Source organism: Salminus brasiliensis, chromosome 12, assembly GCF_030463535.1.
Source record: "Salminus brasiliensis chromosome 12, fSalBra1.hap2, whole genome shotgun sequence".
Lineage (NCBI taxonomy): Eukaryota > Metazoa > Chordata > Actinopteri > Characiformes > Bryconidae > Salminus > Salminus brasiliensis.
In genome coordinates, this window is record NC_132889.1 from 10,981,527 (window position 1) to 10,996,639 (window position 15,113).

Below are 15,113 nucleotides of genomic sequence, written 5' to 3' on the forward strand. Positions count from 1 at the left end.
GTCTTTAGATGTAATTATAGACAAAATATTATTATTTGTTATATGTTATACATATTTTATATGTTGGTTAACACAGATTTACATCTGTGTGACAATCTAGTGAAAACTGTTATTTAGGAAAGAAAGTCCCTTTTGTAGAAAAAGCTGTAAAAAAACGGTTGCCTAAGCAACAGGAGTTGTGAATACAACAGTGGCACCCATCTACTACCACCCCTATCCCCCAGAGAGCTTTCAGCCTCACGTCATGTGACTAGTTTGATAACAAGTTCATAAAAAAGAAAGTTAATTACAGGCTATGGGAATGGCACACACTAGAATGATGTCAGCCTGTCTTGGAAAGTGGCTAACATGCCGGATATAGTAACTTCACAGAATCTTTGTTACATAAGAGAAAATAGCAGAAAATTATTCTCAATTAAAAGTGCTACACTTATTTAGTCATTTATGTCAATCTAATTTATTATCAATATTTCCATGAAAGGAGGGTAGCTTGAAACTAAGAAGACTGAGTAGAACTGAATATACTTGTATATACACCAATCAGTGATATTATTAATATCACCTGCCTAATATTGAGTAGATCCCTCTTGTGCCATCACAACAAATCTGACCATTCAAGGCATGGACTCCACAAGACCTCTAAAGGTGTTGTGCTGTATTGGAAACCAAGACGTTAGCTGCAGATCCTATAAGTCGTGAGGTGGGACCTTGGGTTGATTTGAATTTACTAGTATGTTATGCGAGGAAATATCATTCACTGTTATCATGTTCCCATACTACCATAGAAGACACAAAATAAACAAAATGCAAATATTCTTTCTTTTTTGCTATTCAGAGTAGTCAAAGTAGACTTCTCTGATAGATGCTGACTAGTAACAGCATGTATCATGGCCCTTCATACTCAACCCGGCTGAGCTCTAGCAAATAGAATAAAATACCCAGTTGGCCAATCAGAAGTGAGAGTAAACCTATTCTAATCTACTGCACTAGCTAAAGCCTACTGCCTATGGTCAGAGAATTATCGCCATGGTGATAGCCTTGACTGTGTGCTAGCAAGTGAAAAGCAAATGCACATCCAATGATGAAAGACTGCTGTGAAAGGTCTCAGAGAGATGTTAAGAGTGGAGTGGTGGATGGAAAATTGAGCAGATCGACAATGCAGTGCCTGTAAACTACCTACTCACTATTCTCAGCTATTCTATATATATATTAAATATTATATATAGACCAGATAAATTATTTAAAACATGCTTAGATGCATATTATATTTGTACAATACTGTATGTGTAACAGTGTTCACACAGGATGTGCAACTGCAAGTGCATTTTTAGTGTATAGCTGGTTTAATTTGTTTTAATTTGTATTTATTGTGCTGCTGTTTTCTCTGCTGCAATTTCATGTTAAATGTATCACTTTGGAGGTCTGGAGGAACTACACTTCATTATTTACTCTCTACCTGACTTTGACAACATAAAAAATAAAGCTTGATGTGGTATGCATAGTTCTTTCATATTTTTTAAACTTGACCTAGACTTGGGTATTTGTAGACTCCAGTAACAACTCAGAGCAAGTAAACACTGCTTTTATGTTTATATCTGAGGTTGTATAATTAATTAGACAAGCCACACACCAACATCAAAGCAATGAATAAATTGTTGTGCTTGTGAAAAGTGCCTAAAATCCCTTTGCACTGGATTTCCATTATTATAGAGACCCAGGACTATAAATGCTTATTTTTAGCAATCCCCCTCTGCACACAGAGAAGTCTGCTCCATCATACACCTACACACTCTCACCCACATGCACACCCACGCTGCACACACTTTTTGAACCGTTCTTTGTCAAGTAGCACTCATGACAGCTCTACCTAGCAGCACTGTCTTGCTAGTATTGCAGTTTTTGTGACTGTAAAATGCATTGCATGAACTAATAGTGTTACATTGAAGACTGCTCTACATTTTGCGAAAATTATTATTTGCATGGCAATAGTTACATGCATATCTTGTTGGTACAACACATCTATTTGCTTCCAGTTAGTGCCTGTTCGCTGCTTTCTTCACATCAGTATCTTATCTCTGTATCTTATTACCTGTTTCCATCCATTCTTTGTTACATTTGAATTAATTAAATTTGATTAATTTAGTGAATATTTATATTTTTTTGTCATTGTTGATTTCTGTATACAGTACGTACAACTGATTTTAGTCATTTTGTTTTATGATATAAAGACTGTCTAACATCTAAGCAACCCTACCTTGACTATTAGATTAGGCATGGTTCTTTTTAAATTTGCTAATAACAGAAATTGCCAAAAAGAGAGTTAACAATGTTTATTGTCTGACAAACATGATCAGCAAAGGTCCAACATTGTTGTTAGACAAAGGCTTTAAAGGTGTTCTCACACTAGGAGCAGTTGCTTTGTAACATGCCCAAGCATTTAATAGCATTGGTCAAATGCCTTTAAAGGTTTTAATCTGCCTCTCTCAGAATTAAATTGAATGAAATAGTTTACATACTATATACAAAAAGGCTAAATAGACAAAACATAGACATTTACAATACAAATGTAACAATGTATAGAAAGTATAGAAACAGTTGCATAAATAACTTCAGATGTTATTCAGGTGTTAGCCAGAAGCATACATAACTGTTGTTTGGAAAACAGCACATTGTGCAAGTAGTCCATATGTTGATTAACACAAAGAAACACATATCTGGAAGCATGACTGGTCAAGCACACAGTAAATAACACTGTGATTGGTTAAAGGGCACATTTGCATCCTTCTGCAATACCGTTATGGCAAAGGTTAATATTTTAATAATAATCTATTAAACTATACTGTGCAACCCTACTTTGTAGCTTTTATCTTTAGCTTATTTTTTTCTCCATTTCTCAGTTTTGCAAACACATGAACTTATTTCTATATTGTTTGTCTGTGTGCAGCCTACCAGGCCACACAGGAACACACATTTCTAACTGGCAAAGGTGCCTTGCAGTGAATTAATTTCACTTCTTCTTTACCTTTCGTCTGACTGACTTCTTTACCTTTCGTCTGACACATTCCTTACACTGAGGATTACACTGAGGATTTCACAAAGTAATAAAAACAACATAATACACAAGGCACAGCATGCAGACCCTTGAGTCTCATGATGGAAAGAACTAAAGCAAATGCAACATAGCACTATGTAACAATTACCTCAGTGTGAAGTTGTGACAAATACTTCAGTGTTACAGAAAACTCACTTCAACATACTGTTCTAAATTTCACTGCTGCTGCAAAGAAACAGTCTCCAGTATGCCTGTCCACGGTCAACAGTAAATTTAACCATGCCTTCAACGCATTCTTAAGTAAGAAAGCTGGGAAGAATCTTGGATAGAGTTACAAGCTGCCTCAAGCGCTCTACATTAGTAGGTCAATAAACAAAATTGATGATAACTTTGTCATGGAACACGAAAGACAGAGATGTTCATTCTTAGGATGTTACTAACTAGATGACTGTAGGTTTTTAGGTGTGATTTTCCTCCCAAGCATAACTGCATTTGCACATTTTTTTATATTAATACAGATATTGAAAGTTCTGTGCCGAATTTTTTTCTTGAAGTACTAAGCTTTAGAATTATTTTTTTAGTCTTCAGTACCTAGTAGAGCAACCTTTTCTTATGACCTGTTGCAAACCTTCTACAAATCCCACTCGTTTATGTGGTTTAGAGCATATTATCAACTTTTATTGTGCTTTTAGGTCAGTAGAGGTGTACGAGAATAGGGACATTCAGTGTTTAGTAAGTGCCTTACTGTACAAACTGAAACCAGAGTGCCTGCTGCCACCAAATCTTGATGCAGAGTTACTGGAGGATTATTGACCACCTGCCCCCTCAGGTATACTAGCCAGTCTTCCTTTAGCTCTTTACTTGAGAAGTATGCTTTCAACTGTATCTCTAGGAGCATTCAGTGCATTTGCTACCTTTTTGTCTATGCAAGGCAGTGATCTCTTTTCTGAACATTTTGGACAACTTTCTTGATTTAGCCCAATTTCTAACATATTAAATGTCACAGTCAATAAACCTCTAGCCAGTCCAGGTATACAAATGTGTTTTATCTAAAGCACACCTTATGTAACTAATGAATTCCTTTATTTGCCACCTGATTTGCAAATGTGTGCTGTGCTCTTGAAATGTTTAAAGTGAATGGTTTTCCTCATATTAGAGGAACTGGTTTGTTACACTAATTATCAACACTTTATTGCTGATGCATTATATTAGTAGATATTATATGCTCATTTTCACACACATTAATGAAAACAAGTCATGTTTGTATGACCTAAATTAGGGTGCTAACTGTTTGATCTAAAGCATTTGTCATACCACAGCTTTCAGATTTCCTTACCCTGTCAAACAACTGTTACAATCAACACTATTTGCAACACTATTTTTTTCCAGAGACAACTGAACGCATTTGATACTCGAGGCTGAATCCCAGCTGCAGTGCACACCTTTGTATCGCTAAGCATGCTCAGGGTAGTGTGTCTGCATTTTATTGCTTCAATCTATCCACAAAACTAGTACAGCAGACACACCTGTTACCAAGGGAACCTGTTAAACAAAAGTATGTCACACTAATTTAAGAAATAATACACTGAGTCTTGCTGACCAAATATCTTTTAAAACAGTAAGAAATCAGCACACTAAAAACTGCAGACAAGAGGCTGTTATGCCCCCAATAGGGGATTAGTAATAGAGATAAAAAGAACTGATCTACTCATTAAAGCCACATTATCTAATTCAGACAAATAAGTTTCATTCTCTTAGATTGCTTCTGTGTGTGAGAGCATTAATTTTCTAACTTTATTACCCTTAAGATCTCTTAATGTGCATGTATGTATGTGCGTATGTGCCACTCACCCTGAAGTCAATACCCACTGTTGAGATGAAGCTGCCTGCCAGAAAGGCTCCATCTTTGAAACGCACCAAAAGACAGGTTTTCCCAACCCCTGAGTCCCCTACCAGCATCACCTAGAGCAAAGACAACTCAATCATTGTTCATTCTGCACACGCACACAACAGTCTTTTACAGTCTCTTTGACACACACAAACAGACAGGAACAAACAAACCCTGTCCCTTAAGTGTTTTTTTACACATACACACAGTGTGATACGCAGCACAAACACCTTATTACTGACACACTGCACACTCTTTATACTCATTTTTACCCCAAATAAAGATCAGTCAACGTAAGTTGAGGTTGCATTTTGCAAATGCATTTTGCAAAGCAGTGCAGCCAATTTATCTAGTACTGCCAGTGTGTTTTTTTCAAGTCAACTATCATGGCAGACCAGTTTTGATTTAACTGCATTTCCATATTGTCTTTGTACAGCAGGAACGTGCACATACAGTGTGTTGGCTGAGTGTTGGAATTTGCGTTTACATACTTGCATTGAGTTTCTGGTCTTATGGACCAGTGGTTTTCAGCCTAAGATTCAATTACATTTATATAATTTATATCATATTTCATTGTTAGTAAAAAAAAAAAGTCCAGCAGCAGAGGTTACTTATGTGGTTAACTCACCTTTTAAAATTGTGATAATTAACTACTGCACAAACCATCCTTTTTTGGAGTGTTTGGCTTGTCAATAAAAATCTGAAGAGCACCATTCTGTTCTCATAAGAAACAGAAGCCCCCAACATAAGAAAGCCCACAATTAAGGGTGTAACAATACAATGAAAAATGTGAGATATTGTAAATAAAAAATGTGACTATTAATAACAATATTCAGGACCATTTCATTGTTTGTACGGACATTTGGAAACAAGCACATTGTTAGCTCACATTATGAGCCACATGACTCCCAGCTCTAATCTTATTAATAGACATTGTGCAACTGTACACAGTGATAATTTTAAATGTTTCTATCTTTCAAAATATTTTGTGAGAATATCAAAATATTAAGCCCATCATCAGATAGAAACATTTAGAATTATCACTGTATACAGTTGCACAATGTCTGAGTGCATCAGATCTATAGAGAACTGTAACATAATGTAACCTTTGTTTTGTATGATAGTCATTGCTTGTGATGACATAAAAAATAACTTTTGGAAATAGCCTACTATTGTTACTATTATTAACAATATATCCATCTGACACAGTCACTGGATATCTTTTCGCACTGCAGAACTGATAATTTCATTACTATTGCTATGCTTTGACTACTAACAAAACAATATGTACATGTTATGTAAATGCAAGAAAATTTTGACATCACTGGACATCTGGCCCTCTTGATTAGCCTTCATTTGGCTCCTGATTTGCATAACTTCATTAGCCCACTCCCTTAGGCCACTGAAGAGTAGATGAAGGGGGGGGGGGGGGGGGTGCGCATTCAGGCCATTCTGTCTGAGCTGTAATGGTGAATTATAAGAGCGGGTGAAGGCTTTCAGCAGGCCAGGCAGCTGTGGACTCATGTGTGTTCTGATGCAGAGGCTTGATGTGATTAGTGTTATTGGTTTAGCTGGCGACGATGCATAGCTATGTCTACTTGGAGACCAGGGCAGCATGGGGCTTTTGACACCAAGGTGTGCAAGTTGGTGTTAAAAACTGTGTTCATTCTTTCCTTCACTCTCTGTTTTTTTACCATTTTTGCTTTTGTGAACCTCCATCCTCTTTCCTCACCTTTATTTTTAATTATGTCTATTTGACTACTCTTTCTTTGCCCTCGATCTGCCTTATACACACATGCACAAAACAGTCCTGACCAATCTGATGATTTCCTGTTAAAAGGTTTATAAAAGTTTTGCTAAAAGTTTTATTAAAAATAATGCTTTACTGACTGATATGACTGTCATTAATGTCAAAAACTGTCAAATGATTATTAGCTCTCAAGTGTTACATTTCTTACATGTCTTCTTTAGTTAATCATATAGAAAATAACTGCTGTAAACAGTTACACTGGGTTTAGGGGTGTTGTGTGGGATGGGCATTTTTCATTTGCTGTACATTTAATTTGACAAACATCAGGTTTCAACTCACATGCCATCATTTCCAGGACTATCACTGAAGATGTGTCCAGAAACAAAAGCAGGTGTCCTCACAGATATACTCCAGATATACCCTTCACCAGCACTACTACTGATGCTCCAACTATTAGTAGTAATAATAATAATAATAATAATAATAATAATACCAACAATGCCATTGTTGGAGTTGAGCCCCGCAACTGTTGTGTCATCAGCAAACTTGATCATTTGATTGCTGTGATGTCTGGCAACCCAGCCATGGGTGACCAGGGTATACAGTTACGGATTGGGATGTCCTGTTTCTAGGGTATGATGATGTTGAATGTTAAGCAGAAGCTGATTAACAGCATTCTGAAGTAAGTGTCTTATCCAAGTTTGTATTTACTGCTTGTAGGCATACTGGTATAGGGACCAGTAAATGGAGTTCTTTATGTGAGCTATGACCAATTGCAATAAGCATGCCATTACAATTGGAGTAAGCGTAACAGGGTGGTAGTCATTTAGACATGTGACTGAAAATGTCTTTGACCCTGGAATGATAGTAGCTGATTTGATTCAGAGGAGCAACCTGTGTCAAGGAAATGCTGAAGATGCATGTGAGGACATCAGCATTTGGAGTGCACACTCTTTGAAAACATGTCTTGGGAAGCAGTTCAGATTAGCAGTTTGGCAGGGAATCACTTCTCACAGGATTATTCTCACATCAGCACTTTGCCATTAGTAGTAGGGTGGTCCTCACTGGTACTGTTATGTTAGATACTTAGATAGGTATATAGTTAGATAAAATGATCAGAGACGTCCCTGCTGCAGGCAAGGGAAATTATCCTTGTGTACTGGGTGGCAGGTGAAATACCCTGCCACATGCATCATGGGCAGCGAGGGAAATGCTCACACCGTGGTCTGCAGGTGTGCAAAAAACATACGGTAAAAAGACTAGGCTTAACCACTGTCGACAACTGACCCTCAGGGTCTTAATATTTTACATGGACAAGTTTTTTTAACATTGCCATAAAATAGTTTTTACCTACTGGAGGCAGTTACCACGGTAACTTGATTAAATGTCGCCTGGAATAGACTTAATCACAGAACCATTATATTGGTCTGACCCGAACACACATGCACACACACTTATTTCTCTCCTTGCATCCCACATAGGCAGCCTTGGGGAACGATGTTTCCCCTGTTCATCATTCTCCTCCTCATGTCACCACAAATCAACTGCAATAAAATAAACACTACTTTCTTCACACCCTCCAGCTGCTCATGTGCTGAAATGCCACTTCAAATCCCGAAGTTCAGTTATACTCAGTTTTAATGTCTCAATTGGGAAATGCCCCAAACTGTCTCATCCCAGGCTCTGGGTAGCACTGAGAACACAAGGTAAACACTGGATTTATCCTCAGTTTAACATCATAACTTAACTGACATATGTGTTTCCTATTGTTAGCTAAAGGACTTTCAAATCACTTTTCTTAGGCATTGTGTAACTGTTCTAACAAAAACTGATATTAACCTATCCGATTTAGTCAAAGTACACAGTCCCGTGAAAAAGTGTTTACCCCCTGTGTAAATTGCTGAATGTGTGCACATTTCAAACAATGAATGACATTGCAGCTTAAACCAAAACCTAATGCATAAAAGCGACCCTGAGGGAACAAAAAAAAGTGACATTTCACGTGTTTATACCAATCCCCATGTATGAAAAAAATAATTGTTTTAGAACACCGTGGGGGTGCTTTCAGACTACACCTCTTTGCAGAACTGCTTCAGCACCTAAAATAAGGCATTTATTGCTGTGATCAGCTATTTAAAGGAAGGAGGAAAACACTTTTTTGAATATGATTTCTGAATAAATACATAGAATGACATAATGTGGTTTTTGTTAACATATATATGTTGATAAGCTTTTAGTTAATCCTGGCACAGCTATGGTACCATTTCATCACTACTTAACTGAGAATATATTTATGCCATTTTCATGGTGATCTCAGAATAGTAACTGGTTAATAATGAAAGTTCAACTTTCACAAAGCAGCTTTACATAATTAGTAATTAATAAAAGACAGAGACAAAGAAAAAAGAAGACATAACGTAAGACATGAAGCCAAATTCTAAGCAATATTGTAATGAAACCTCTAAAAACCTAAAGGTTTTAACCTCTTAAAGCTTCCGCTTAAAGGCACTCAACTGTTGTCTCTATTTGAGTATTTCAGGGAGAAGCATTTTAAAGCAGAAGACAGGTCAGTAAATTCTTAAGGAACACATTAATTCATATCCATAAACACAACAAAACAGCACAACAAGGAAGAAAGGCACAACCTCCCCAGACAGTGAGCTGAAGGGAGCTGTGTTTGGTGGCTCATTGGGTACACAGACAGAAGAGACCACACTTTGAGTGCTCAGGGGGGTGACTGCAATGGATTTATTTCCCCAGTTCAAGACTTGTTGCTTCAGCTCTAAAAAAGGAGCTTTAGTAAGAGTTGCTAGACTACTGAGACTAGGAGCTTGTTTGACACCTGGCTGCTCAGGGGATCGTTGTAAAAAGAGACAGACAATAAAAATCCTTTCATGATTTATAATTAGCCACACATTATCTTGATTGTCAAATGACCTACCCCTGCTCTCTTTCATAGGAACTGTTGGGAGGTTGCATGCGATTGGCAAAAATGGATAGAAATTACACATCCCTTGTCCAAACACTGTAATGTGTTATTAATTATAATAATCAAGCCCATGTCCATTTTTAATTTATGATGTTTGAATGGATTTATGTACCAAAATAATAATTCACCTTTCATTATCCCTTACATTTAAAGTCTGAATTAAACAGACTGTAGGTTAAACTACACTGATGCTATGTGTATACTGTCCTGCCTACTGTTGTTACTGTAACACCTGGCTCTTAACCTGGCTCTTCACTACCATGCTACCCACTACAATACTGTCTTGCTCTGGATCTTCAAATTGCTTCATTCATACCTCACTGAATAGCTGTGCATGACTGTTTAACTTGCATGGAGTTTCACATTAACACTCAAGGTTTCTTCCTTGAATTGAATAGAAAATTGGTTCAAATGAGCCCTGCCTAGTTTTGATTAGATACAACAGAAGTTCAGTGTGGTATAGTGCTAGTGTATTTAAAAACGTAACGTAACATTATGGACATTAGAGACTGTCTAACCTCACAACAGGTTATCTAAGGCTGCCAGCCTTAGACCACCAGAAATTATGTCATACCACCTGTGACTAACAGCACTAACTAATAAACAACAACTTTAAGCTTACAGTTGCAGAAAGGGCTCACAGGAAAATGCAAAGAAGCTAGTGAAATATTACCCTGTATGTGCTATGAACACAATGACTAGTCCCCCAGACAGTTTTCTGAGAGATGTTTTCATTTAATCACTCTTCTATTTTATCACAGAGAAATTGATTCTTCTGTTATTCTACTCTACTACTCTATCTTGTACACTATTGTAATTACACCAGTCAGAGTCAAATTTGGATAGGTTCCTCTTTTAAAATAATTTTCTTCTCAAGGTTTCTTCCTAATGCAACTGTCACATTTTTATTGCCCTGCTTACTGGTGGGCTGAACCTGGATTTCTGACTCTGGACTTACTTAACCTTGTGCTAATCAAAACACTAACCAAACACAGGTTTTTCTAAGCAAGACAGGGAAAGACTATAAGAGGAGTCCAATTGGAATCGTGACTCATTTAAGCATGGGACCAAGTCGAATTGCAAATTGTTGTCAACATTCTGACTCAGTCCCCATTTCTGCTACATGTTGAAGATTCAGTCTTCAAACTGAGCAAGCGGTGATGGTTGGAAAATGCATTCAAAACATGTTGGTGAGGAAAGCAATTCAGATATTCATACTGATGATGTTTTGAAAATACATCATCAATATGAACAGTGAACATATATACATATAGTTTGATTTATGCTTTGTTATGATCACTGTGGTTTATTATGACTAAATAGTTCAGATAATTGAGGGTCATTAGTGTGTATACAGGCTACATGGGGCTTGCAGTAGAAGTCCAATAGCTCCACCAGCGATCTGTGTTCAGCCTGCAAATGTATTTTATCCTTCCTCCTTCATTGTTTGCACAGGCTGACCGCTGCAGGTCAACTGCCATCAGCGATGTGTATTGACACAGCTGTTGCATGTGTGCCATGACACTGTTTGCGCTCATGGATCTGGTAAAATACATGTCTGGGACAATCATTTGGGCACAACACCAAAGCCCCTTTATCTAATTAATGCACTTGCCCATGGCACACATAACAAATACTCTGCACACATCAACTGTGCTTAACAACCAAAAGGTTACTCAGACAAGTACAATCCCAGTTCAAAGTGTAATAACAACTGTGCATTACAGGGAAACAAGTGCCATAGTTGCAGTGCAGTATTGCATTGATGTTATGATGACAATGTGTTAGTAACATGTGTGTTGAGTTGTAACGTGCTGTGTGCATTTATATCTTGTGTGGCAGGTGGAGTGTTTTAGTCAGTAGGCTTTGTCATTGTGATACAACAGAGAGCAAAACATACTCAGGTTCTGTTGCATTGAATCATACAGACATGAGCCTAAGTCTGTTACTCATAAAACAAAAAGTCTTTATATGTACAGTTTAAGTAGGCTGACTGCCAAACCTCACATAAACTGGTTTCTTGTCATTCTAATATTTGCTAATGCTTATCTAGCAAGCTATAATTTGTCACATCCTGTTTAAGTCTGGCACAATCGATAGACATTTAAAGGCCCTAATCATTAAAAAACTTTTTTTTTGTCTGTGTGAACATAATAAAGTTTCAAAAGATATTGTTCATTCTAATGTACTGTTTTTGTGCTGTCACCAAAGAACACAGCTTTTTATACAGGGGTAGGCAATATGACTTGACTAAAGTAAGTGTATGATACATGACATACTTGTTTATTTCTTTCTGACACCTGACAAGTTGGGTTAAAAACAAAACTTTTTTTTTAGTTGCAGCGTTTAAAAAAAGCACAAAACTTCAACATTTCACACAACCATTATTTATTACGCTGTCCTTAAAACATGTATTTGGTCAGTGCTCTAGAAATACCGACAATATCCACAACACCCTCAGATCAGCATGTTGTGACACACTATTAGATCATTTAAAAAACAAGGATAAGTAATGTAGTCATGTTCAAGCCAGTCTCCATATGCACATTTACTGAGCCTATAGCAGCTTAGCCACACACATTCAGGATGAGTTTCAAGCCGGACGCTTGGTACAATAGAAGGCAGTCAATCATTTACATATAGGCCTATTGTTCTTAAAGGTACAGTAACAAAAATAGGTCTGTTTAATTAACTAGAAAAAAACGTTGGAAACGACTTGGGACTGTTTTTGTACATAAAACCATACTAACGTCAAAACTGGATCCCATGAGAAGACAATAAAATATATGTACTGATATCCAAAATTGTAGGCTATGTACAATATGGCTTCTTTGAAAAGGCTTACGTCTTTATCTAAGATATCTGGTTTGGGTGCAACTGTTTAATCTTGCACTATTTGCATCAGAAATCCACTATCTTGTGTGAACCAGTGTTCCTCTTTCTGAGTTTTGGTTGCTATCAGTGTTTCTTCCTCATGCTCTTATGGACTTGTTTTGTCACTGTCGCCCTCAGGTTGCACATCAGGAGGGCTGCTCCGAAAACCTCTATGCATATGAAACTGAACTAAACAGAGAGAATTGAGTCACTGCTGCACATGCTGCACTTTAAAACGCAAATTATTCCACATTAATCAAATATTTTACCTAAACAGTTCGCATATTGCCTTTTCAGTTTGCTTTTGCAATCCAGTCATTTAAATGCATTCGATGTTCGATGCCGCCACACACAGTCTCTCTTAGTCGCTTACCTTGAAGGCGATGTCGTAGAACTCGCTGCTGCTGCTGACCGGGGGTCGGCTGGGGTGGACCACTCCGTTGGTCTGGACCCCGGGCACCAGGCTACTCCTGGAGGAACGTCCACTCTCCTTAGCCGGGGTGGCGGCGGACGGACTGCCGCTGCTGCCTTTGCCCTTCGACGCCTTTTTTCTGGACATCGCGATAAAAACGACGGACAGAAAGTGACAAATGAAGCGGCTGTACAACACAATAAAGCTCTCGGTGTGAACGTTCAGATGAAGCCTCCAGTCAACCGGTATTAGCCAGGTACCGTTCACCTGCACGCCAGTTCTGATGCCATCGGTTTTTTGCTGGAGGAACTTTACCACTCTTTTGCCAACAGGAACAGGTAGGCTAGCCTAGACGCAGGGATGCACCGCCGCTTCAGGCTCACTCGAGCTCTGCTTCCTTCTACTATTGATGCACCTGCATTAATCCACTGCTTCAACGGGAGGGGGGTGTTGGTGGTTGGCGAGATTTCCTAAAGAAACTCGAAACACAACACAGATTCAACCGTGAAGGACTGAAGATACAGGATTAGAGTCACATTTCACAATAAAGAGAGAGAGGGAGGGAAAGGGAGGAAGGGGGGGGGGGGGTACTTGTTGAAGTCCTTGCGTTTTAAAGGAACAGTGCTGTACTGTATTTCTGGAACAGAGCGCTATTTCAGCTAAAATAACACTTCATCATTGTGATCCGCCACTGACTTGTATTAGAGAGAAGAGGTACTCATGGCTACACTGCGGTCTGCAAGCTAACTGCACAATGTAACTTTTGGGAAGCTGCATAACTCAAGTCATATTTTTATAAATTCCTGTGCTTCTTCTCAGCACGATTAGATTACAGTACGCCACAGCCTCAGTAACCATTTCACATGCCATGAAAAAAAAGGATTGGTTTGCTCAGAAATGTGTGCAATTTAGTCTAAAGTTTAAAAACGACACTTCCCAACTGTAGGGGGAGCCCAGGTGCAAAAAAGCAAATTCTTGCAAAATGCTGCTTTAGAATAGTAAGTATTTTTTATTGATAGATTTTTGACATTTATTTAAATGGATTCAACTCACTAAATACTAAAGAAATAAAATATTTGTCCAGTTGAGTTGAATCAATCAATACTGGGATGCTTAAAAACACAAATCTCCCTACAGTGGACTGTAGAGTAAGAGTAAGTAGTGAGTAGAGTAAATTAAAGCCACTGGACATGCAACAAATCTTCCATTATTAAAAAATCACACCACATGAACATGTGAGCAATCACATCATTTTAGACACTTCACTTTGTTATTTTTTTATACTTGTGGATTTTTCATGTGATGTAAATTTTCATGTGATTTTCTCATGCCACAGTTCATTTCATGTGTATCCTTTTCATAGTGTCTCATTGTCACACATGATCACATTACATTGATCACATGATCACATTGGCATTATGTATTTACTTGTGAACATGTGCTTTTTAGACACTTTATGAGCCCTAGTGCAAAAAAACAACAACAACAACAAAACAAAAAAAAAAACCCCAAAAAACCAATGGGAACTCCTGAATAAAAATGATAATTTATGTGCTTGTTTTGCTGCTGTGTCTCAAACAAGTGTTAGATCTATTTGGATTGCAAAAATGATATATCATATTTAGCTGACATCTGATTTAGTCTGACATGCCATTTGCCAAATGAGAAGGTTATGTTGATTTAAAAAACACTTCTCATTAAAAGCACTAACAGCTGAAGTGAGTAACATGAAGTGGCACTTTTCAAGGGGTGGGATATATTAGGCAGCAAGTGAACAGTCAGTTATTGAAGTTGATGTGTTGGAAGCAGGAAAAATGGGCGAGTGTATCTGAGCCACTTTCACAAGCCAAAACTTTGAAGGGATTAATTTCTATCTAGATTTTAGAGTATAATAAATAATAAATATGAATAACAAAGTTACGGGTTGAGGATCTATTTCAGAATCAGAATCTCTTTATTTCACCAAGAATGTTACACATAAAAGGAATTTGTCTTGGTGAGAGCAACACGTATGACAAGTTACCAAAACACAGAACACAGATTTTTTACAGTATTAAACTAAATGAAAATTACACTAAACAATAAATAGGATAGGGGATAAATTTTAAAAAGTAAAAAGTAATAAAGGTAAGAAAGAGCTAAGATGTG

General features: G+C 37.6%; 1 protein-coding gene across 2 annotated transcripts in view; it reads right to left on the reverse strand.

Moving 5' to 3' along the window:
• LOC140573640 (ras-related protein Rab-26) overlaps nucleotides 1-13,518 on the reverse strand; it is an 86,136-nt gene extending 72,618 nt beyond the window's left edge. Inside the window, exons 1-2 of one of the 2 annotated variants that reach the window (XM_072693098.1) lie at nucleotides 12,927-13,516; nucleotides 4,904-5,014 (exon numbers count right to left, since the gene is read on the reverse strand). In XM_072693098.1, the coding sequence (XP_072549199.1) occupies nucleotides 4,904-5,014; nucleotides 12,927-13,112 (297 nt within the window). In that variant the 5' untranslated portion in view covers nucleotides 13,113-13,516. Of the gene's footprint in view, nucleotides 1-4,903; nucleotides 5,015-12,926 lie in introns of both variants that reach the window. The other variant, XM_072693099.1, reaches the window with a different exon arrangement.
• Between the last annotated feature and the right edge of the window lie 1,595 nt (nucleotides 13,519-15,113).